The sequence below is a fragment of the Antechinus flavipes genome, chromosome 2 (genome assembly GCF_016432865.1).
Source record: "Antechinus flavipes isolate AdamAnt ecotype Samford, QLD, Australia chromosome 2, AdamAnt_v2, whole genome shotgun sequence".
Taxonomy (NCBI): Eukaryota; Metazoa; Chordata; class Mammalia; order Dasyuromorphia; family Dasyuridae; genus Antechinus; species Antechinus flavipes.
Window position 1 is genome coordinate 451,897,827 of NC_067399.1, and position 25,447 is coordinate 451,923,273.

General features: G+C 47.1%; 1 protein-coding gene across 2 annotated transcripts; it reads right to left on the reverse strand.

Moving 5' to 3' along the window:
- Positions 1–740: 740 nt before the first annotated feature.
- Positions 741–23,749, reverse strand: MYLK2 (myosin light chain kinase 2). Of its 2 annotated transcripts, none has more exons than XM_051979390.1 (13): positions 23,614–23,749; positions 23,227–23,332; positions 21,609–22,011; positions 20,712–21,106; positions 15,778–15,883; positions 13,699–13,792; positions 11,639–11,748; positions 10,656–10,797; positions 9,170–9,240; positions 8,700–8,828; positions 5,274–5,426; positions 4,504–4,636; positions 741–2,762 (listed from the first exon to the last, which is right to left on the reverse strand). In XM_051979390.1, the coding sequence occupies exons 2-13, from the start codon at positions 23,279–23,281 to the stop codon at positions 2,682–2,684; spliced, it is 1,872 nt and encodes a 623-aa protein (XP_051835350.1). In that variant the 5' UTR covers positions 23,282–23,332; positions 23,614–23,749; the 3' UTR covers positions 741–2,681. The 2 variants fall into 2 exon arrangements, with proteins under 2 accessions (XP_051835350.1, XP_051835349.1); XM_051979389.1 differs by having other exon boundaries at positions 23,221–23,332.
- Between the last annotated feature and the right edge of the window lie 1,698 nt (positions 23,750–25,447).

Here is a 25,447-nt window from a genome sequence, read left to right on the forward strand (position 1 = left end):
CCAGGGGAAGAGGAAGTGGTGGAGATGATCCAAATGGCAGGTGGAGTAAAAGGCTGGATGGGAGGCCGGCAAACTCCTGGGAGCTTTAAAGTTTCCTTGATCCCTGGGGAAAATTCTCCGACCACCCACTATGATTTTGCACTAAATCCCCCTTATTCTACAAACCTTGTTAGCTGGACTTTCTCTGAAGTCAAAAAAGCTAAGAACTGACTGACTCCCATGCTTACAGACTCTATTCTCTGGGCAGTATGAGTTTAGCTAAATCACTTCCCCTTTCCTCTGATGAATGATCACAGCTGCCCTACCTTTTCTGCAGGGTCTAAAACTCAAGGGGATAAGTCTCCCTCTTCAGCCTAAAAATCTTTGCCTTAAAGAGGAAAAACATCACCCTTCTTTCTACAATGGAAATAGCCCTAGGCTGGATTGCTCTTCCACAGAGCAGGGTAGGAACAAGTCCCTACCCCTTCATAAGCTTTAGTTTCCCTACTCTTTGTAAATAAACTCTGTATGTATATGGAACCGGGGTTTTTTGTGGGGGAGAACTATAGAGTTTCTAAAATTTTAGGATAAGGGAAAGGTCCATCTTCAAGGGACGGAGAACAGAAGCTTGGAGCTAATGTGATTTGGACAATAGAGGAGCTACTTCCCAGGTCCTTTCCTAGTCTGACAGAGCGGTGATGGGAGAATCTTGTCCTTTTCCCAGGCTTCCCACCTTTTTCCCCTCCCCGTATTCAGACTGATGCTGTTCAACCTGTACATTTATTTACATGAAAGCCAGAACTCTGAAATCTCCTCTTGGTTCTGAGGAGGTGACCCATCATCCCAGCCCTCATCACCCAGGCTGTTGTAATCTCATAACCATTCCATGTGACTTCACTACAGTGGTCCAGCAGTGATACATCACTCCCAGACCAAGCCTAGGTGGGAGGTTGGGACGCGCAGGGAGGCTGTCCTGGACACTTCTGGGTGGCAAAGATGTCACCTAGAGAGCCTGCTCGTGTCACGGTGCCATCTGGGATTACACAGGAGGGAGAGATGGCAAAGGCTTTCGCAGAGCAACCAACGAGAGCTGGCTAACTCTGTTAGGAGACTGCAGGAGAGCCCCTGCCCCCACCTCTGTTTTCCCAGGTTCTCGCTGACCCGAGGTGGGATGTGTGTATGGGGGGAGGAAGGAGAGAGGGAGAAGGGACACAGGGAAGGGCAGGGCTGCCCTCCGACTGAGTTCTGGCTCGCTCACACACAGAAGTTCCTGCCTGTTGGTGGTCACTGTGAAATGGTGCTTTCATTGGGGTGAGAAGGCCGGCGAGGGGCCCAGCTGGTCTGCATTAGCACTGCAGCCTCTCTGGACGCTCGCAATGTGGGGGAATCCTTTGTGGGGAGGAGGCAGGTTCCATCTCTCTCTGCCTCTGTTGGTGGCTTGGGAAGGCCGGGGGGTGGGCAGAAAACACAAAGCCCTTGTCTGTCTGCTCCCACCCTCGCCCCCCCTGGCTAGGGACTCCTTCTGGGATCTGGGTCAGGGGCTTGCTTCCTTCCTTCCTTCCTTCTCTTTTGTGCAATGAGCCTTCTGGCATAATAGGAACTTTTTTCCCTGGATTTCCCCCATCCCAGCTGTAGAGCTCACCCCGCACCAGTGGCTTAGAGTCTGGGTACCCTTCATGTTAAGGAGAACTGGGAGCATTTGGGCTCCCAGGATCATAGGATTTAGAGTTGAAAGGGAACTTAGAGAACACTTAGTAAAATCCTCACTTACAGAGGAAGAAACTGAGGTCCAGAAGTAGTGACTTCTGAAGGTACCACAAGTCATCGGTAGCAGAACCAGAATTCAAATCCAGGTCTCATGACCCCAAATCCAGCTCTTTTTTCATTATGCTATAATGTATCCTTCTGCTTCCAAGGGCCCCTAAGTCTGACCATGAGCCATACCCACCTCCTAGCCCCAGAGCTGTTAACTCCTCTAGAGGCTAAAGGGTGGGAAAAGCAACTGGGGAAGGGAGGCTACTTGGAGATGACATGGGATATAAGGCCCAGATGTCAGCACGGTTTCTGGAGTGAAAACTGGATGGGGTTTTAATCAATCCTGTCCCTTCTGAACCCTGGGCTCCATATCCCCAGCAGAATGAGAGGGACCCTCCCACAAAAGCCCTTCCAGTGCTCAGGGAGCAGGACCCAAGAGGAGGAACGAGGACACAGAATTTGGAGTCAGGAGACTTGGGTTCCAGGCCAGGCTCTGCTGTCTGGCCGCTGTCAGGCCCCAGGCAGTCACTTCCCCCTCTGGCCTCCCTCAGTTTCCCCATCTGTACGGATGACGAATGATCTCTATGGTCCCTTCTTGCTTGAAATCCTATGAAGCCTATGTATGAGGTGGCAACCGGTGAGGGAAGCAGGACAGGACCCAGAGGGTTGGTTGTGTGTTGGGGGCTGGGAGAGGAAGATCCTTGGGGGACAGGAGGGATATGGATCTGGTCACCTTTTGGCAGGGGAGCCCCCACCCTGAGCCGGAGAACGGGTCGGCCTGGGTTATGAGGCAAGTCCACCAAGCGCAAGCTCTAGTCGCTGTCCTCCCGACTGTCCTTTCCTTGGGGGCCTGGCCCATTGCCCTCAGGCCCTTCCAGATGCAGGGCCCTCGGCCCCCTGAGGCTCTCCGGGTTGTTCTGATGCAGCCTCCACACAGCCCCCCGGCCTCAGACCCCCAGAGCCATCAGGGCTCCTGAGCTGGTGATCTTCTTGAAACGGTTGGCAGCACTCACGGCGATGAAATTTTTCTAGGAGAGAACAGTGTCCAATCAGGACATGGGCTTTCTTCCCCCAAAATTCATTCAAAGGTTGAGGGCCCTTAAGAAGGGACACTTACATTTATCATATCACTGGTCCACCCAAATCCATTTATCAAAATCCTTCAAGACCCAACTCAGCTATTGCCTCTTCCAGGAAGCCTGCCCTGATTTCTCCCAGGTGGAAGTGGTTTCCCTGTCCTCACTTGCTACCCTAAATCACTTTGTAGGTCCCTATCCCATAGCATGGATCACACACTGCCTTGTATCAAAAAGAATACTGACTCTGGAGGGAGGGAGCTTTCAGGTCAAATTCCATCTCCACTATTAACTAATTAGGTGATTTTGTGCTCTTTGAGGTCCAGTTTTCTCTTCTGTAAAATAATAATAGCACCTGGAGCAAACATCAGACATGAAAGACTCCCCCTCATTGACCTTTTAGAGACAATGCAGTTCTAACAATGCTGAGTTAAATATCTCTAAGTGCCAGTTCCACCAAAGGAATGCATATACACTTTGGTGCCCTCTAGATTTCGGCACCCTAGAACAAAGCCCTGATTGCCCTCCCCTCGTTACCCTTATGCCTAAATTTATCTTGAGCAAATTTCTTTGTAAACCCCAAACAAATGAAAAAAATGTCAATAACTTTGTTTTTTCAATTCTTCAGGAATTCAATCAGGTCAAGTGCTACTCTGACAAGAGCCATCACAGCATCTTCACATCTTGGAAGGGTTTCATAAGGTATTGGGCAAACCACATGGTATTCCCTGAGCGGGCGTCTCTCTGCGTTCTCCTGGGTGGCACCCCGTCTGGCACCGGGCTCTTCTCGAAGCTTTCCCAGGTCGGCAAGACCAGCCAAAGTCTGCTGCCTCTGAGCCCAGCTTTGCCAGGAGGGCGGCATCGGGAAAAGGCTTTACTTTTGTCGCTATTTCCCTTGTTACTATTGTCCACAAGACCTCGCTTACTCCTTATGTGAAGACCCCGTTTGGAGTTCGGGTTTGGAAAATGTTAAATTGAGTCAAACCACAGGCACCTAACTGGCTTGGAAAGAGAGGAAGACCAGAGTTCCTCAGATCTTCCTGGCTGCAAGAGAGACCCTTGCAAGTCACTTTATCTCTACCTCAGGTTTCTCTCTTGTAAGGAGGGGATCATAAGGCTTGTTGTGAGTATCAAATGAGACGATAGTTGTAAAACCTTTGGTGAGTCGTAAAGCTTTATAGAAGGGCCAGCTATTAGTATTAGTATTATTAGACGGCCCCCAAGTCTAGTTCTGTGATCCTCTGTGATTCGCGTGGTACATTTCTTGAATGTAGGGGGAGGGGGAGTTTGTACATTAGAATGTCAGTTCCTTGAGGGCAGAAACCGTGTTTTTGCCTTTCTTTTTATCCTCAGGACTCAGCCCAATGCCTGGCACATGGTAAGCACTTAATAAATAAATAAGCAGTTGTTTGACTGACTAAACTGAACTAAATCAAGTAACAAGTCTGTCACTCCGACAGCAGTTAGATGAAGTAGAAAGAGCATCCTTTGAAATCAGAGGCCCCAGGTGTTATTTCTGGCACCATTACTTAGTAGGGGACTGGGGAAAGTCATTTGCCCCAACTGAAAAGACGGAGGGGAGTTCGATGCAGGCAGGGAGCTTGGGACAGCTGACCCTCGCCCTCCGGACTCCTCCCGTCCCTCTGCCGCCCTGCCCTCCCTGGTCCCATTCACTCCTCTCCCACCCAAATACCTTCCAGCGTCGCTTCATCACATATTTCTTGAGCAGGATCTGAGACTTGAGGCGGCGGTTACAGCGCTTGGCTTTCTCCGCCAGGTTGTTGAGCCAGGGGTGTGCCAGACACTGAGCCGCACTCATCCGTTCCCTAAGAGGCAGCGGAAGGGAAGGGGGCTCCATCGGAGTCCGATGCCCGCTGCCCACTCTGCGGAGCCCCACTGACCCCGTGGAGGGAGGGGAGAAGGGGCCATTGGCTTAGCTGGACAGAGGGTTCTCATCAAAGAATCCCAGAATGCAAAGCTGGAGGGGATTTCAGGGATCATTTTCATCACAGTCTAGTGGTTCTCAAACTTTTTAGTCCCATTCTTAAAACTTTAGTCTATACTCTGAAAAATTATAGAAGTCCCCCCCAAAGACCTTTTGTTATTGTGTAATTTATTTACTATTTCAGAAATTACTATATTTTGTTCATTATATTAGATATTAAAATATCTTAGTATTCCTATAAAAATACTTTTGACTGCACAGATTTCCTAAAAGGTTCTTGTGGATCCCCAGGGATCCCAGGACAACACTTTGAAAACCAATGATCTAGTCTATCTAACCTCCTGTCACAGCTGGGGAGACGAAGCCCAGTAGGGAAAGGGATTTGCACCCAGCCAGGAAGGAGCAGAACCAGAACCAAGCTTTGTATGGGTGATTTAAAGCAATGAAGGGGACTGGGTCAGGGTGGGGTCACAGAGAGGAGTGTAGGGTGGGAACCATGACAGGGGCTCAGGTCTCACCCGGGGGTCTTGATAATGAGCTTGGATACAAAGTCTTTTGCCTCCTCTGAGATGGTCTCGAAGGTCTCTTCATCAAAATACCAATTGGCAGCCAGGACATTGTTGAGGGTCTCAGTGTCATCATCTCCCAGGAATGGGGAGAGGCCACTCAGCCTGCCAGGAAGGGTGGGAGGGGGAGTTTGAGTAGGAACAAAGGGTATGAGGGAAGAGAGGGAGAAGGACAAAGTCAGAGCAGCATAACTACAAATGCCTCAGGATGGAAGGAAAAGCTTTCCAACATGAAGACTGTCTCAAAGGGGAATAAATGACTTCCCTTAGAAATCTCAGGGGTTCTTAACTTTGTGTTCTGATACCCACACATAACACAGCCTAGTAAAAAAGCTAATGGACTTCTCAGAGTCATGTTTCTAAATGCATGAAATAAAATGCATAGGATTACAAAGGAATCCAATTACACTGAACTAAAGTACTCAAAATAGTTTTAAAAAAAAAAGTTAACAAATGCTAGATGAAGAACCCCTGCCTTAATTGTACATGTTTATTCTATATCATATTATTTGCTGTCTTGAGGGAACAGGGGAGGAACAGGAGGAAGAGAGAAAAAATCTGGAACACAAAATCTTAGAAAAATGAATGTTGAAAACTATCTTTATATGTATTTGGAAAAGTAAAATACTATCAGGGGAGGGAGAAGAACCCTTACCTAAGAGGTAATGAGTCTCTTTTCCAATAATTGGGGTGTGACTACCAGGTCAAGGATTTGTATAAATGATTCCTATTCAGATATGAGCTAAACTAGATGGTCTCTGAAGCTCCTTCTTATTCAGATTCTGTAATTAAATCTGATGCCTTTTTAGCTTCAAGTTATGATTATATGATTTTTTCTAATAAACTGCAAACCAGTTCAATGTACATAGTAGGTGCTTAATAGCCATTTGTTGAATGAATGAGTGAAGAAAGAGGAGGAATGAACTCTAGGATCTTGGCCCAAATTTTTTTCAGAAGAAAAGGCTGCAATTTATAGGGTTTTTACCAACTATGCTGTCTTAAATGCCCCTACTTCCAAAAAAGAAAAAATTGGGATCTTTTACTATGGATTTTAGAGAAACATAGGGACAATACAGGTTGGCATTGAAGAGGAGCACCATAGTGAGGCAAGTTCAGAAAAGGTGGTGAGAAGTTAAAAAAAAAAAAAAAGGGAACGGGATCCATCAAAATAATACACACTCTGATTTCAGCAATGTAGACAGAAATGACAAATTAAACAAAATTAAGTGCTATGACACAGCAATAATCACTGTTAACCTCAAAGAAGAGCTAGAAGAATTTGTTTTCCTCCCTTCTTTGTAGGCTTGTCTCACAGACTTGTTACAGGAAGAAAAAGACTTAAAATGCAATGGAAATGTGAGTTTGTAATGTATGTTTGTAATATCAGATCTGGTTAATGTGTTAGTTTTGCTGAATTTTTTTCCTTTTTTTCTCTTTTTTAATTCTTCGTTATAAGAAAAGGCTCTGTGGGAGTGAGGAGAAGGATACATTGGAAAATGTAAGTGATATAAGAACAAAGGATGCCAATATATTTTTTTAAAAAAACAAAGCGAGAGCCGAGCTCCTCCATCAATGCAAATTGAACCTAAGGAGCTAGTAACTGGCTCAAATTCATATAGACAGGGCATGTCAAAGGAAGACTTGAATCCAGGTCTATCCTGGCTCTGAAGCTGTATCTCTAGCTACTATAACATGCTACCTCATATATCATACCTCATCATCTATTATTAATTGGAATAATAGAAGGATAGCTCCCAAAGTGAACAGATCACTCAACATGAAATCAGGAAGAACTGAGTTCCGATTCCATCTCAGACACTTACTTGCTAAGCAAATGACTTAACCTGTGATTTCTTCAATTTCCTCATCTCCAAAATGAAGTTAATAATACCATCTACTTCCCAGAGTTGTTGTGAGAACAAAATGAGGTGGTATTTGTAAAAAGGCATTTTTAAAATCTTAAATCTGCTAGGGCTGAGGCTGAAATCAAGAGACTCATCATACTGAGTTCAAATCTGTTCTGAGAAATTTACTAGCTGTGTGACCCTGAACAAGTCACTGGACTAACTTGTCTGCCTCAGTTTCCTCATATGTAAAAAGAGCTGAGAAGGAAATGGCAAACCACTCCAAGAAAACCCCAAATGGGTCACAAAGAGTCAGGACTGAAACGACTGAACAACAGCAAACCTTAAAGCACTATATAAATACTAACTTATTGCCATGTGCCACTTTGGCATTTTTCAAAGCAGCTTCTCATCTGTTATTTCATTCCGCCACTGGAAGGGAAGCATTATCATCCCCATGTTAGAGACGGGAAATCTCAGGCCCACAAAAGGGAATAGACTTGCCCACAGTCATCCAGCAAGTCAGCAGTGGGGTTGGGACTCATGCAGGAAGAATTCTTTCTGATGTCCCAGCTGCCTCTGAGCCCTGGAAAGGGACTGCCTGTCCCAGCCTGCCCAGAAGACATCTGATCCTCTGGTCGACGGGCAGCAGGAAGCACCCTGTGGTGTGAAGGCTTATTCTTCCTCCAGTCCTGGATGCTTCCCTGGAAGTTCACAACCTCCTGCTCCTTTTCTCAACCTCCAGCATCCGGGACTAGAACACTGGGCTCTAAATTCTGCCCTTTTGAGACTGATAATTCACCTCTGGATCTCAGAGAAATTATTTCCTCTCATGAAAGTCTGATTTATTTTTCCTTCCCTTTCCCTCTCTCTCCTTTACTAACCTCAAGAAGGTGAGCAAATAAAATAACCTTAATGAAAAATAAGCGATTGCATTTTAAGTCCTTTTCTTCGGTAACAAGCCTAAAATACTTAATGATCCAATCTTGCTGTAGAAGTGGGAATTATGATTAACGATGATAGAGATCTGTCTGGTTTGGGGTTCAGATGGGAGAGGTAAAGGTTACTGGAAATCCCAGAAAGGAAGTTGCCTTCCCCACTGCCTCTTAGGCAACTATTTTTCAACCTATCACCTTAGAGAATTACCTTGAAGCACCGAGAGTTTGGGTCAAACAGCCAGCAGGTGTCAGAGGTGGGACTCTTCCTGACTCTAAGGCCAGTTTTGGAGCTATCCACCTCCCTGTGAGCTATTATTGCCTCCATGGGGCACTTGGAGAGCCCTGGCTCCCAGAGAGGGGGCCTTCCGAGTCCCAGGGTTTGGAGAGAGCTGGAAAGGGAGCTCCCCCAGCCCACATCCCTCATTTCCCAGAGGGGAAAGCCCAGCACACACAAGGGTGGTGAGGAATAAAAGTGGCGGGCAAGGCGCCCCTGCTGACTCCCCGTCCAGCACCCTGGACACAGCCAGCCGGGCCCCACTCCTGCCCACTCTCCTTTCCGCCCCTTCTCCCCGGGTTTCAGGAAAGGCCCAGCTCACAGCATGTAGGTGATCACGCCCATACTCCACATGTCCGTTTTGTCGGATATTTGGTCGTAATTCACCACCTCTGGAGACAGGAACTCAGGGGTCCCGAAGTTGACTTTGAGCTTCTCATTGGGATTGTACCTGAGTGAGAAGGGGAGGGGCAGCGCAGGTTTGGGCCCGGGGGTCAGTGGATGGGTGTGGGCTGTTCCTGCCTTGCTTCCCCTCCCGCCTGTCCCTGTGTATCCCAGACCCACGGCCGGGAAGCCCAAGCACAGGGCATGCTCGTGTTCTCAAAATCCTGGCCAAACCCCTGGGAAGACTGCAGACCGCAAACCGGGACACTCCCCTTCCGCTGGCCTGCCCTCCCCTCCCTACCCGAGCAGGAGGTCACAGGGCTGGGGAAAAGTGTCCCTTCCCTACCCCACCCACCACTCCTGGGGGGAGGGGGGGACAGGAAAGGGTCGGGAGGAGGGGAGGGGTACCTCCGTGCCAGGCCAAAGTCGATGATCTTCACCATGTGTCCCGTGGTGCTGACACACAATATGTTCTCAGGCTGCAAAGAGAGGACAAGGCCCCCACACCCACACAGCCCCTCAGAGGCTCCTATTTCTGCCCTGGCCAGGAGGCCTGTCCTGATTACACCACCTGCCACCCCACTCCCCAAATAATCTCAAGGTACTCCCTGGGGAAAGGCCCTCCCCACTCCTTCAGCTCTCCAAATTTTCTGAGAGGCTCCAAGCCATAAGTTTTTAATACTGGTCCTGACGCTCACTTATATGACCCTGGTCCCCACTCCGGGCCTTTTTTCCCATTTCTAAAGTGAGGTGTATGGACTCCACTGTTCCTTCTAGCCTATATTCTAATATTCTGTAAAAGCCCCGAGTTTTGCCAATCCGTGGACTAACTTTCTACTAGTCCTCCCACACCTCCAAGTTCTGATATTCTATTTTCTAAGCATACCCCCCTGACATTCTGTGTTTAAGGTCCCTCTCAGCTCTGTCGATCTAGTTTCTAACATTCTATGATCTAACTTCTGCTTTAACACTCTGGTAGCCCTCCTTCCCCTCCCAGTTCTGACATTCTATTTGTTTAAGCCTTCTCGGCTCTGCCATTCTATATGGCAAGGTCCCTCCCAGTTCTGTCAATCTTGTGCTAACTTTCTAACATCCTAACTTGCACCCCAAGTTCTGACATCTCCCACTCTGACGTTCCATGGTCTAAGGTCCCTTCCAGCTCTCACATGCTATGGTCCAACATTGTGTTCTACTAGACCTCCCGCATGCCAAGTTATACATTCAGTTTTCTAAGGATCATCTCCCACTCTGACCTTCTGCATTCCAACATCCCTCCTCACATTCTGAACCTTGCCATTGTCTGAATGTCCCTCCGGGGAGGGGGCAGGGCATCCCTCCCCCATTACCTCTTTCTAACTGGTACCCAAGAGGTATTTGGTAACGACAAACCAGCAGAAAGAGTGATATTGGGGCAGTCTGTCTCCATTCAGGCCCATCCCCTGGAGGCACCCTCTGTCAGATACCCAGCACCATTTTCCAGTTAATAATGATAAGGATAAAATTCTAATGGTGCAAGATTCTGGCACTGGCGCAGGAGAGGGGATACGTGATTTCCCCAGTATCCCTCTAACTACGAGCTAGTCCATTTTGTCTCCCCTATTAGGCTATAATAATTATTTTTCATACTTTGAATGCTGTAGATATTAATATTTATAAAGGGCTTTCCTCATTCAGCCTATGAAGCAGGGAATGCAAGCATTATTATTCCCATTTTAGAGATATCTAAAGCAGGGCTTCTCTCCCCATGTAAGTTCTACAAGCTCAGGACAATGCTCCACCCAAGTGGGGCCCATAGGACACTCCATGCCTGACTATTCCAGGTGTCAGCCATCCCATACCCGCCCTTCCCTGGCCCACTGACTCAAGCTCAGGTTGGGTCTGGCACTCCAGGTACCTTGAGGTCTAAGTGAAGGACTCTCATCTTGTGCATAAAGAGGATCCCCTCACAGATTTGCCTGACGAACACCATGGTATCCACCTCTGTCAGCTGGTAGTCCTCATCCACAATCCTCTCGAACAGCTCTCCGCCCTCCACACTGGGTGTATAAGATACCACCATGACCCCAGTATCCAACCACCCTCTCTTCCCACCCAGCCCCATCCAATAATAATCATCACCAAAGCTGACATTTCTATTACTGAATTCCTCACACAGCTCTGTGAAGGTTAATAGCATGAGGAATATCAGTCCCATTTTACAGATGGGAAAACTGAGGCTCAGATTAAGACTGTGACTTGCCCAGGATCATGGGGCCAAAGAGCAAATAGTTTTGCCCAATATGCAAGGCCCTCTACAATCTGGCAGCACCCCACCTTTCTGGCTCCAGACAGTGTTACCTATAGCTACTATATTCTGCCCAAACTTTACTTCTCTCAGGGTAAGACTGAGGACTCCACTTTTCCAGGAAGCTTTCCCTAATACTTTTCTGATCTCCCAAAGTATTTTATTTGCTTCACTCATGTATATATGAAAATTATATTGTATATAATAGCAAATGTGTCTATATCTTTGCCCCTACCTCCCACTTCCACTAGAAGGTGAGCTCCATGAGGGGCAGAGATCTAGCTCATCTAAACTTTGTGACTCCCCCAGCACAGAGCACACGGCCCTACAGATGTTTCCTCACAAACGGTTGCTGATATGGTAAGCCAGAAGTTGAACCCAAATCTTCTGAGTCAAATACAGAACACTTCCTCCTACTCCATACTGGCTGGATGTGTGTTTGGCAGGATTGACTGTCCTAGGGTGGGTCTAGGACTAGGGGCCTATAATTTTTCAGGGAAGGCCAAAGTGGAGATCAGATTGAAGGCTCAGGTGTAAGTGGAGCTCCTCAATCTTTCAGAGAATGCCTGCCCTACCCATAATTGTTCACTCACAACTCCATGAAGAGGATGATCTCATGTGAGGTCTCGATGGCAGCATAGAGCTGGATAAGATTATGGTGGTTTAGCTGGTTCATCACCTCGATTTCCAACAGTGCCATCTCCTGGATTCCAGAAACAGTCAAAGAAATTATCAATTACATCACTCATCACCACCAACATCATCACAAGACATTCCCCCTCCCATATTTGTTATTATCATCATGATCATCTTAGTGATCTTAGTCCCTACACTCACCAGCATTATCAATATTTTAAATAACTTTTTATTTTTCCAAATACACGAAAAGATAATTTTCAGCATTCACTTTTGCAAAATCTTATGTTCCAAATATATTCCCTCTGATATAGATTAAACATATACAGTTCTACTAAACATATTTCCATATTCATCATACCATCATCAAAATTGCAACAGTATCACTATTACCTCCACCACTACCATTAATACCATCATCATTATCACTGCCAATCACTATATTGATCACCATTAACTCTGCAACAGCCTCACCATCATGAGCATTATCATGACCACCATCACCACCCTCATCCTTATCAACACCACCATCACCACCATCTTCATCATGATCACCATCATCATTATCCCCTCCCCCATTCCCATCATCATCATTATCCCCATCCCCATCACCACCATTATCATTATTCCCATTCCCATCACCACCATCATCATTATCTCCATCCCCATCACCACCATCATCATCTCCATCCCCATAACCACCATTATCATTATCCTCATCATCTTCAGCATCATCATCATTATCCCCATCCCCATCACCACTATCATTATTATCGCCATCACAATCATCATCACCATCATTATACCCATCATCTTCAGCACTATCATCATTATCCCCATCCCCATCATCTCCATCATTATTATCCCCATCATCATCTCCATCACCACCATCATCATTTTTCCATTCCCATCACCACCATTATCGTTATTTCCATCCCCATTATCACCATAATCGTTGTCCCCATTCCCATCACCACCATCATCATTATCCCCATCCCCATCACCACCATCATCGTTATCCCCATCACCATCACCATCACCACCATCATCATTATCTCCATCCCCATCCCCATTATCATCATTATCCCCATCCCCATCCCCACCATCATCATTATCCCCATCCCCATCACCACCATCATCATTATCCCCATCCCCATCACCACCATCATCATTATCTCCATCCTCATCCCCAATATCATCATTATCCCCATCACCATTACCACCATCATCATTATCCCCATTCCCATCACCACCATCATCATTATCCCCATCATCATCCCCATTACCACTATTATCATTATCCCCATTCCCATCACCACCATTATTATCTCCATCCCCATTACCACCATCATCATTATCCTCATCACCTTCAGCACCATCATCATTATCCCCATCCCCATCATCCCCATCCCCATCATCCCCATCATCATTATTTCTATACCCATCACCACCATCATTATTATCCCCATCACCATCACCACCATCATCATTATCTTCATCACCATCACCATCACCATCATTATACCCATCACCTTCACCACCATCATCATTATCACCATTTCCATTGGCAATATCATTATCACTATTATTATCATGTTCACCATTACCCTTAAAGCCTTAAACAATTTGTCTCACTGCTTGCAGGTCTGTGCTATGTGCTGGAATTATACAGGCTAGGTTTCTGCCTAGGACAGGGATGAGGGCCAGAGAAAGGGCCCTCAAACCACCCTAGTTGGATCAAGTGAAAGTCTAGAGTTTGATCAGCCAGAGAGAGCCCTAAGTAGGGAGAAAGTAGAAGGTCTGCAGTTTGAGTATTCCCTCCTCAGAGTTCTCTATAGTCATCTGAAAGGGAGAGAAACTATAGAAAGGACATGTGTGATAGAAGGAGTGAACTGGGAAGGACAGTATCCCTGAAGAACCATGTTCCTCCTAGAGTCAACCAGCCTGCCAGTGCCCCATTCACTCCCAAAAGACAGGAAGATAAACAAGGTCCACCTGCTGCCCCAATAGAACTCACCTTGTCTTTTGGGCTTTGCTTCTTGATGATCTTTGCAGCCAATTTGAGGCCTGTGGCTTTCTCTGTACATGTGCAAACTTCTCCAAATTTCCCCCTAGAGAAAGGAGGAGTTAAACAGGGTACAATATGCCCAAGAATAACTGGGCCCCAACCCAGTTGGATCACTATTCCCACCCACTCCCTGGGGAGGAAGATAACTGGACTAGATTCTAGCCCTGAATCTGGATGACCTCTGACACAGTCCTTCTCAATGAGCCTCATTTTCTTTATCTGTCCAACTTTTCATGACCCCATTTAGGCTTTTTTTGGCAAAAAATACTGAAGTAGTTTAGCCATTTCCCTCTTTAGCTCATTTTACAGATGAGGAAACTGAGGCAAACAGCCAGTAAGTTATCTGAGACCAGTTTTGAACTCAGAAAAATGAGCCTTCTTGACTCCAGGCCTGGTACTTTATCCACTGAGTGACCTGGTTGCCCCTTTCTCATCTATAAAATTGTAGTGACTGAGTGGACTTGCCATGAGGATCCAATGATAAAACAGATAAATTAAGTAGACTTGAGGAATAATCAAAGAACCCCTCAGATTTTTCCCAGATTTGGGACTTCCTCAAGGGAAGTCTAAAAAATCAAAGCCTAGGAGAAGCAGAACATTTCACTGGTTTTGTATGCATGGTGTGTGTGTTTGCATGTATACGTATGTATGTGTGTGTACAAAAAAAATATCAAAATGTTACACAAACAAACCCCACCATTTAAGCTGGGTCACCCCCATATTCTGTGACCTAGACAGTAAGAGGCAATTTGAGCTAAATCAGAGCTGTCCAAGGTCAGGCATAATAATAGCTAATGTTAATCTGTTTGTTTTATTCTGGGTTATACTAGTAAATGTTTAATAACCAGCTCCTGAAAACAAAATGGATATACAAAGCACACATTGAGGTTCAATCTTCATTGGCATTTTCTCCATTACTTTCTTTTTAAAAAATATTTTATTTTATTATAGCTTTTTATTTACAAAACATAGGCATGGGTAATTTTTCAACATTGACCCTTGCAAAACCTATTGTTCTAAATTTCCCCTTCCTTCTCCCACCCCCTCCCCTAGATGGTAGGTAGCCCAATACATGTTAAATCTCCCCATTCCTTTCTTAAGTCTAGAAGGACAACAAAGCAATAAACTGATAAAAACAACAAACTTATAAGTTTGCCAGTTTCAAAGATGTAAATGCTCACCTGAGCCAGTGGAGTTGGTTTCAGCATACCCCAACTTTAAAGTCTACAAAACACTTATATATTCCCTAGTTTGAGCTTCACAAAACTCTTGGGAGGGAAACACTGTTATTATCCCATTTTTGCTGATGAGGAAGCTGAATTAAAGAGAATAAATAGCTTGCTCAGTTCCCACAGCCAGTAAGTGTGGCACAGTTTGAATCTAGATTTTTCCAGTACTTTTTTCCACTCCTGAAAATATTCCACTACTACCTTGCTTAAGAGGTGCCTCCCCCAAGTTCATCTTTCTCTGCCTCCTATAAAACAGGACAGACGCGGTGAATTCCTGAAGCTCCCTCTAGCTTCTCCTGTTGGCCCTACTACTGCTCTCTCCTTTTTCAAATTACCTGGTATAACACTTTTCTGTACATGTTGGATCTCTGCAGTAGAATATAATCTCCTTGAGGGCAAGAACTACTTCATTTTTGTTTTTATATCACCTTATGTGCAAAGTGCCTTGCAAATAAGAGGTACTTAACAAATGCTTGGTTGAAATCAAATTTGGTTGAATTCAATTCTGGTGGAATTTAATTCATCCAGCATTTATTAACCGCCTTCTATATACGAGGCTCTTTGCCAGGCAAGTTGGATCCACCTGAGTTCATCTATGCTAATGGTGGGCAGGTAGGGATCTCCAGCCTCTATTTCCTCTCCTTGCCTCCTCCTCACCCTCCAGACCAGGGACCTGCTTTGATCCCCGGTACCTAGAAGATCTCATGGAATTGAATTGCTTGCCCTTCCTCCCCTTTCTTCTGCACCCAAACAAGTCTGGCATAGGTTCTCTACCCATGGCATCAGTCCGGCTTCTTACCCTCCCAGTTGGTGCTGGGAATTGATGGTGAATTCACTGCTCACATTTGTGGTCCTTAGCTCCACAATGCGGTGGGGGAAAGGAGCAGGAGGAGGGGGGCAGTCATCTGAGAACAAATAAAACACACATTCATTAAGGCTTTAATTAATGACTTCTGTCACTCTTATTATTCCTGGTACATAGCACAGTGCCTGGCTCCCAAGAAGCATTTAATCAATGTTTGTCATTAAGATTTGTTGATGCCAAATATGGACCAGGTTAAGTAGATAGAATCTGAATCAGTTCTGGGAAAGGAGCAGGACTACACTACCACCGGGCAGATAGATGGCTCAGTGGATAAAGCCCTGGCTCTGAAGTCAGGAAGACCTGAGTTCAAATCCAATTTCAGACACTTAACACTTACTAGCTTTCTGACTCTTTGCAAGTCATTTAACCCCAATGAAGGAAGAAATAAGGAAAGATAGCCCCACAACTGCCCCATCCATCTCTGTCTTTTCCTCCTCTCCCCCCCAACTCAGATGATTTTCCAGTCCTATACTTAGCTATCAGCTCACTAATCCCTGGTAGAACTAGGCAGCTAGCATTAACGGCTGATAATGTGGGAAGCTTGTATGTTGTATGGAAGGACTACTGGAGTGGTTTGGCTCTTTCTCTCTCCAGCTCATTTTACAGATGAGGAAACTGAGGCAAACAGAATCACACAGTCAGCAAGCGTCTAAGACCAGATTTGAACCCTGAGAAATGAGCCTTCTTGACTTCAGGCTGGCACTTTACTGAGTGACCTGGCTGCCCCTTTCCTCAGCTATAAAATTATAATGACTGGTGGGATTGCCACTCAGTTTATTAGCAAGCAGAAAACTGGTTTCGAATCCTGACTTGGACGGAGTGCATGAACCACAGGGATGTGGGTTGAGAATGAGAGTGCCTGGGACTGGAGGATCATAGAATTTAGTCCTTGAGGTTTTGAATCCTAGCCCTACTACCCTGTGATTCTTTCTCTGTAAAATAAGGGAACTGAATCAGCTGTCTTTTTATGTTTCCTTATAGTCCAGAACCCCTCAGAGCCTCAGGAACAACCCCTAGTACCTCCCAGTCACACTACCACAGCATCAAATGTCCAAAGCAGGGGCTACAGGGACCAGGAACCTACCCCTTCCTGAAGACATTCTTCCTACATGGTTTTATTCTTGGAAGCAGGGGCCTGAGACTAAAACATATTGGTTGTGAGAGGGTGAGGCAGCAAGATGGCAGATATAGCATCTGACTAGTATCATAAAGATCCAAGTTCAAATCCTTCATCAGATACTTCTAGCTGCATGAACTTGCACAAGTCACATAATCTTTTTCAGCCTTCCTTTCCTCATGAATGATATAGGGATTATAATAGCACCTACCTCCCAGGATTGGGCGCTGGAAATTTTAAAGTCCTATAAACATGTTACTTACTATTATGACCGAGTTCAAATCCAGCCTCAAATATTTCCTAGCTGTGTAACCCTGAGTGAGGCGCTTAACCTCAGTTTCTTCATCTGTAAATTGGGGATAATAGTAACACATCGGGTTGTGATGCTCAAATGAGAAAATAATTGTGCTTAGCACAGTGTCTGGATGAATTAGGCTAGAACCTAACAATCTCATAATACATAGCACTTATATAGTGGTAAGTGCTACATAAACATTAGTTATTATTATTATTTTGGAGAAACAGAAGGGGAAAAAAATCCTGAGACTCTGAGAAGTCATGTTTGCCACAGACAGAGGTTGCCACCTAGTGCCAAAGTCCAGGAATAAGCAGCCTTTGCTCAAGGCTGAAAGTAAATGGATTGGATCTGCGGGAGCAATGGGGTGCTTTCTGTGGTGGGGATTAAGTGATATGCCCATGGTCACACAGTTTGTATGTGTCACAGGCAGGATTCAACTTCAGTCCTTCTAACTCCAAAAGCAATCCTCTATATAGAAGGTCTATTCAGCTGCTTCTTTCCTAACAGAATATTAGAGCTGAATGTGATTTTAAGATGTGCCAGAATAGAACCAGAATCATTTAGTCTGCGAAAATATGTTTAGAAAAGTTGCGCATGTTTAACCTATATTGGGTTACTTGCTATTTAGGGGAGGAGAAAAGGAGAGAGGGAGGGAGAAAAAATTGGAACACAAGGTTTTGCAAGGATGAATGTTGAAAACTATATTTGCATGTATTTTTGGGGGAGAAAGCTATTATTAAAAAATAATTTTTAAAAGTTAAAAAGAAATCATTTAAGTCTGGCTCCCTTTGTTAGGAATTGCTACACCCATTATAGCTTTTCTGAGGTTCCCAGACCTAAAAAAATTTCCATCAAATTCACCTGTAGCAATGCAGCCCAAGACTGCGTAGAGCCTCCCCCCCTTCACTGAGCTCCTGGAGTATCTTTCTCTGTGCTCCAGATATTAGTATTGAGATCTATCTCAATAGATCATGAGATCTATCTCCCCAGCCAAGACTACACTATGTCCCTCAAGACAGGGACTGAGGTCTATTTAAAAATGTATACCTCGCTTAAAGTAAGAGATGCACTGGGCATTTCATCCAGAGTTCTCCTGACTTTGTACACAGACACAAATCTGTCACTTTTGCAGCTTTCTCACAGTTTGGCATATCTGTAGCTACAAACTAAGAATCTCGGTCATGAATATCTGGAGACAGACAGGACCTCAGATCCATATCCTCTACCACTCCTAACCTCTCACTTCAACTGAACAATCTGGACACCTTCCATTTGAATGAAAAACCCAAAATCCCAATTTCTCTCATCTGTTTCTGGAAATTAACCATTTTAATTTCTTTCATCTAAACCTAGAACCTAAAAATCTCAATTCCCTTTACTTTTATCAGGAACCCAAGAATCCATCCCAACTCCTCTCCTATGTATCTAGAACCTAACAATCTCATCAATATCTAGAATTTTAGCCAGTTGTGTCTAGAACCTAATAATCCTCTTATTTCTATCTGAAATACAATAATCCTAACTCTTCTTATCAATATCTAAAATTTAAGCCCTCAAAGTTGTTTTCCTAACCTTCTTATCTGTATCTAGAATATAATCATTCCTATTCGTTTTATCAATATATAGAATTTAAGCCCTTCCAGTTGTATCTAGAACCTAACAATCTCTACTCCTCTCATTAGTTATTTAGAATGAAACAACTCAAATCTTCTCATCTCCACTTATAATTTAACCCCTCACTTTTGTGTTTAGAACCCACCCATTCCACCTTCTCAGATTTATATCTAGAACCGTAGAAATCCAAACTCCTCACAGCTATATCTAGAACCCAGCAATGAAGTGTTAAGGACCCCGCCTACGTGTGAGGGGCCGGTAGATGCTCCGAAATCTCCACAGCTGTGAATCATAACAACCCTGAAGGAGCTGCAGGGCAGCCTTTACTGACGCAGGTGTTCCTTGTGGACTGGGAATGAGATAAATTGGAGGCAGAGGGAAGAGGAGAGAGGTCAGACATTGCACCTGCCTCTCAGTCTCCTTGTATCGTTATCATCCTCTCACACGAAGGGCTCCGTTCTGCTGGTCAGAATCAGATCCCCAGCAGCCACTGGCAAGTGGCTCTTGTAACAATGAAACTCCCCTCATATCTGAATATATTGAAAAGAGCCATGGATTTGGAATGGGAGAATTGGATTCAAATTCTCACCCTGCTATTCACTCTCTATGTGACCTGGAGAGTCATTTAATTTGGTAGGCTTCAGTTTCCATATGTGGGAAATGGGAGGAGAGAAGAGGCGATCCTTCCCAGCTCCCTGTGATCCTTATCCCAGCTCTTCTCCTCTGTATCCAGAACCTAACGATCGCAGTCATCACGTCTGGATCAAGCTCCTCAAGCCTCCCTGGGCCGCACAATTAGCACAGTGCCTGACACACTGCAGACGCTTAATACATTCTTAGCGACTGATCCAGTGTCTAAATCATTATCTTTTTTGATTGCCATAAATGAGGCAGGCGGATAGCACAGTGAACAGGGCATGGGACCTGGACTCGGAAGAGTTCAAATTCAGCCCCAGACCTTCCTAGCTTTGTCACTTCCTACAAGTCACTTGGGTTTTACAGATAGTAAAATGAGAATAGCACTAGCACTTGCCTCCATGGGCTCTTGTGAGCTTCAAATGAGATGATATTTGTGAGCACTTAGCACAGCCTGGCACATTGTAAGTGTGACATAAATATTAGTTATAATTGTTGTTGTTATTCCTAACACCCCTATACGAAGGCTGAGAAGGGAGCGTCCTCATTTAACATGAAGAAAAACTTTGCTGAAACACCATAGAAATGTGCCGTACAATTATTTTTGTTCTGTTTGCAAGCCTGCTTCCTTCCTTTAAAAAACAAAACTAAAGAAAGCAAAAATCTCCCCTTTGGTCTGAGAGGGATCTCAAAGCATCTTTATGCTGCGTAAGCTTCTGCCTCGCCGGGGTGGGAGAAAAGGTGCAGACGTGGGGGAGGGGAGGCAGACGGGACTCTGGGGCAGAAACCAGAGCTGAGCTCAGACTTCTGCCCCCGGGCCTGAGGCCTTCCGGCCCTATCCAGTGACCGGTCAGCTCCCATGTCAGGGCTCGGTGTCCCTGCCTCAAGCCCTCTCCTTGGCCAGGAAGGGAATCCTGTCCGGGAGCCTGAGCTGAGTGAGCAAAGGTCAGGCCCCAGCTTGTCCCCACGCCGGGTGTGGGGGGAGAGTGGGGCTGGCAGTGTCTTTTCTGAGTCTAAGGTTACCACCCTGGGGGCCATTCAGGCTGGGCCTCGGATCTGCTTGGCACAAGGTCCTGGTTCCCTTGGTCCTTGGGGAGGCGGCAGACCCCCTTGAGATGGGGGAGGAGAGCACCAGAGTCGGAGAGCTGTGGTCCCGAGGCACAAGCTATCCCCCGCTGAACCCCACCTCATCCCCAAACCTACCCAGAATCTCAAAGTTGTCCTCTTGGTTGGCACTGGGGCAGGCTGCCTTCTCTGTCGCCTCTTTTTCCAAGGGAACAGCCTGGAACACGATCCCTTCTGGGTTGTCCCCTTCTCCTTTAGCCGGGCTGCTGCCCTGCTGGGCCTGGGGAGGACTAGCTGGGCTGGGCTGGGCCTGGGATCTCTCTCCTTCCGGGCCCTGAGCCTTCTCCAAAGGCTTCTCCTTCTGGCCCCCTGCCTGAGGCTCCGCCACCTTCTTCCCTCCCTCTGCAAGCTTGCTGGAAGCTCCTGGGATGGAGCTGGCTTGTCCAGGGATGGCTTCTGAGACCTGAGAACCCTGCTTTCCAATGAGAGCTTTCGCTACTTCCTCCAGGCTCTTCTCCATCGTTTTCTCAGAGCTGGAAAAGAGGAAAGAGCAGATTTGAGGACCATTGATCCCCTCAGTGGGCAGGGCTCCCCATTCCCCAACCTTCTCAGAGGCCCAAGTAGGGTCCTTGCTCACAAGTCTCCCTGCGGGAGAGACGACTCCATCATCAGATCACCTGCAAGATCGGAGGGTAAGGGGATGAAGGGCATAGGTGTCTGGGAAAGCACAAACCCAGGGTCCAGAGGGCTGATGGGCGACATTTCTCAGAATAAGGAAGGCTAAGAGTGGCACCCCAGAGAAGGAGACAAGAGGAATCATTTTTACAAGCTGCTAGTCTACTAAATGTCTTCTCAGAGCCGACGGGAACTTTAGAGAGATAGGTAAAGCAACCCTTCCTCATTTTGCAGAGAAGAAAGCTAAAGGCCCAGAGAAGGAAAACGACACAATATGGTAAGTGTAGAAGCCGGGTTTTCCGGCTTTCACCGCCATTGGCTCCAAAGACTTAGAGTGAAAAGCCCCACGAGTGCACTTACCTCTGGAGAGTGGCAGGGCAGCTAGGGCTGTGCAAGAAAGGCGGGGGTGCCCGCTGAGGGTCTGCTTTGCCTGCTGGCTTCTTCTCTCCTTTGGTCTGTTCTCCTGCCCCTTGGCCACCCTTGTTGTCCTGCCCGGTCTCAGACCCTTTGGTGCCAGCCTCTGGTTTCTTCCCTGATGATTCCACCAGCGGGGACTCCTGGGGCAGGGCAGCCGTTGGTCCGGCACTTCCCTCGGTTGCCAGGGACGCCTCCCCTAGCCCTCCATCCGGGTGGGCCACCCCACCAGCAGCAGTAGCTCTCTCCTTGGGGGGGCCTGGACTGCCAGGCAGGGGCTGACCTGGAGGCACGGCTCCTTTCTCCTGGACAAGAGAAGCCTCATCAGCCCTGCCTTTGGGGGCATTATCTGCAAGTGAGAAGGTGATATTAAATGGGCGCCTGAGCTCCACCTAAGTCAGTGTGCTGGAGCTCCCTGGCCCTGCCCTGGGTCTCCTTAATGCTCCCCCCAGTAACAATAATAACATTTCCATAGCTCTAACAACAGGTCGGGCAAGGAGAGCCTCCCCAACCCTTCCCTTTTGCAAAGGAGGACTAGGGGTCCGAGCATCGTAGGATGCTGGGAGGAACCTTCATCATCATCTAATATAGTTCTGTCACTTTGCAAAATAGGAAACGGAGGCCCAGAAAGAGGAAGGAATCTGCCCATGGTCACACATCCCGACCCTTCCTGACTCCAAGCGGAGCCTCTTTCCCCGTGGCTTATTGTTAGAGCCCACATTCCTGCCCTTCCAGACTTCAGGAAGTCTCAGGCTCCCCTCCGTCCGTGGTGGGCAGCTAGAGAGCGCCCACAATCTCTGCCCCGTATCCGAGACGCTCCCATCCTCCTCCCTGGGCGACAGACAGCGGACCCACCCCGTATCCTGCCTGCCCCTTTCCAGGAATGCTCAGAACTGGATCCTCCGCACGGAGAGACTGTGAATCATTTCAAAAAGGGGAGTGGAAATACTCCAGGGTTTTCCCAGTGCCCAGACCCTGACTCCCTGCCTGACCGGGACCCTGGGGAGCACTCCCTGCCTGACCGGGACCCTGGGGAGCATTTCCCATCTCTCTTGAGAGAGCCTTGCAGTGGTGGAAGAGGCGCTGGGTTTGGAGACTAAGGAGCTGGCTTAAAATTCTGATCCTGCCTCCCCCTGAGGAAAGTCACTTCCTGTCTTTGGGCCCCCATTTCCTTGGTCTATAAAATAAGGGGCTTGAATTTGGCATCGGTCAGTCCACAAGAATTAATTGTGTGCTTTCTGTAGTCCAAGCCCTGCGCTAAGAGCTGGAGATGCAGAGAAAGGCAAACACAGCCCTGACTTCAAGGAGCTTCCATTCAGATAAGGGAGACACAGTTTCTTCTCCCTCACCCCGGCCCAGAGCTCGTCCCTCCTGGCTCTGCCCTCTGATCCGGGACACAAGCAGAGGAGAGCAGGAAATACCCAGCTTCGGGCCCGGCTCAGAGAAGGCTTCTAGCCCGGAGGGGAGCCGGGAGGGCAGGGTCCTGCCTTCAGCCCTCCCCCACTGGCTCTCTCAGCAGGACACTTCCCCCCCCCCCCACCCCCCGCAATCTCAGCACCTGTACCCGCTTCTGGGCTTGGGGGTCCGGGCTCTGCTGCTCCTTTGCCTGTAGTTGCCATGAGAGAGGCTGGTCCTTCTGCTTGTCTGCCTCTAGTCTGTCCGACTGTTGCCTGCAGAGAGAGAAGGGGAGGGCAGGGGAGGGGAGGTTTCAGTCCAGGGAGGGAAAGGACAGAAGGGAACAGGAGGCAAGCTAGGGGAGTTCCTGACCAAGATGGGTCCTAGCAGGGACCTGAGGGGTGGGAGGGAAGGGGGAGAGGGGCTCTGAGGGAACCCAGCCTAACTGGGGGTGAAGCCTGGGGGGCTGCAGACTGATTATGAATGGCCCTCAGGGCCGAAGGTGTGGAGTGGTAAGGAAGTAGGGGACAGCGTGAGAGGAGGGGAAGGGGGTTACCTGGTGGCCAGGCCAGGACCAGGGCAGAGACGTGCGGCTGCCGGAGCGGGTGCTGCCCTATAACGAGTGCAACAGAGCTGGGGAGGCAGCAGAGGAGGAGGAGGTAGAAGAGGAGGAGGAGGAGGAGGTGCAGGACGAGAAGGATCCCTTACACGGGGGCCATGCAGCTATGAGCCCAACAAGCTTCGACTTTCGGGCCACCTGTTCCTCTTGGCCCAGGTTCAGAGGACACGCCATTCTTCCCACGGCCACCCTGCCGGCCAGCAGGGGCTCAGGCTTGGGGGAACGGGGCAGGGAAACAAACAGAAGCAGATGAGAGAGGAGAGAGGGAGGAAGCAGTTACTTACCCAATCAGCCAGGCGTCTGCACCCTGGACTTCTTAGCCAGCTCTTCCTGACACCCAAGTGTCTCCTTTTTCCTTGGGGACTGCCTGGTACCAGAAGGCTGGCTGGAAGACTGGGGTCTTGCCTGGAGATCACCCCCTTTCCATCCCTCTGGATCAGGGGTTCATAATACTGGCGTCCACAAGCCCATGTCCGGGAAGGGGGGGGGGGTGTGAACATGGTTATTTTTTAGTTTTGATAACCATATTTCAGTATGATTTCCTATTTCCCATATGGTTCCAATATGGTTTCCTTTATAATCCTATACATTATATTTTATAAATTTAAAAACATTATTCTGAACAGTCAAGCTATCCCAGACTCTGAAAAGAATCCATGACACAAAAGGAAAGCTTAGTAGCCTCTGGTCAAAAATAGGAGTGTTCTAAGGAGCCTGAACTGAGCAAGTAGGGAAATTCGGACTCTAGGTGAGACTAAGAACAGGAGGCCTGCTTCCTTCTTTAAAACATGAGGCGGGGAAGTTAATGAAAAATAAAAAAGCAATTAGGCAACCAGAGGTTTCTTCCAGCTCTAATATTCTTCTTCCTTCGTTCTAAGATCCTTGCAAGCTCAAGACACGGAGTTGGGAGACTTAATCTGAAACCCAGCTTTGGCAAGTTATGACATTGTAGGCAGGTCACTTGGCTTCCTCTTTCCTTATAAATTGATAGTTTTCTACAAACTAGGGACAATAATACTTGCCCAAACTACCTTGAAGAATTGCCGTAAGGAGAATGCTTGGCCAAGTTTTTAAAGTCCTGTAAAAATGGGAGGTTTTTCTATTATTGTTAAGGTCATAGCTCTGCCATTCTATGGCCTATGTCCTAGGATCCCTCCCAGTGCGCATTCTGTATTCTGTTCCCTAAATTCCCCCCTAGCTCCATCATTCTGTTAGTCTGTGACTGGGGGCACTGACCCTAGATGTATTGTCCTGAGGCCTAGGAACTGGGAGGGCCTTCCCACTGGAGGCGTGAGTCTCCCCACATCTGGTTGGTATGCTCAAGTCACATCCACAGGGAGAACATGAACAATGTGGTCCTGGATTACCATGGTTACCCCCTGCCCCCATCTCAGGCTAGTGTCCTGAGGAGGAGCAATTTAGGGGATGTGATACCTATCCAGGTGTGACATGGGAAAGAGAGAGTGAGAGAGAGATGGATTTAAGTCTGAAGAATAGGATCCTACCTGGCCCTACCCTTGCCCATCCCTGATTAGACTGAGATCTTTGAGAAAAGATCTATCTTTGCCTTTCTTTGTATACCCAGCCCTTAACACAGTGCTGGGGACCACAGCTGCTGTTTAAATGTTTATTGAATGACTAACTGCTTTCTAACCTGTCCTTCACAGGTCAACTCAAATACAAGATGCCTCCTAAATCCAGGACTTTGGGGACACCCTAAACTATCTTGTTTGAGAAGTCTTTGCCCCTTCCCCCACCTTCAGAGCTCTTT

What these genes read in the sequence shown, in the direction of transcription:
- MYLK2 (XM_051979389.1), bottom strand. Translation starts at nt 23,281, where the DNA reads ATGGCAACTACAGGCAAAGGAGCAGCAGAGCCCGGACCCCCAAGCCCA. An exon ending in GACTTTGGCCTGGCACGGAG is followed by an intron (nt 8,829 to 9,169) that starts GTACCCCTCCCC and finishes CTTCTCACTCAG; the next exon opens with GTACAATCCCAATGAGAAGC. An exon ending in TGATGAAGCGACGCTGGAAG is followed by an intron (nt 2,763 to 4,503) that starts GTATTTGGGTGG and finishes GTTCTCTCCTAG; the next exon opens with AAAAATTTCATCGCCGTGAG.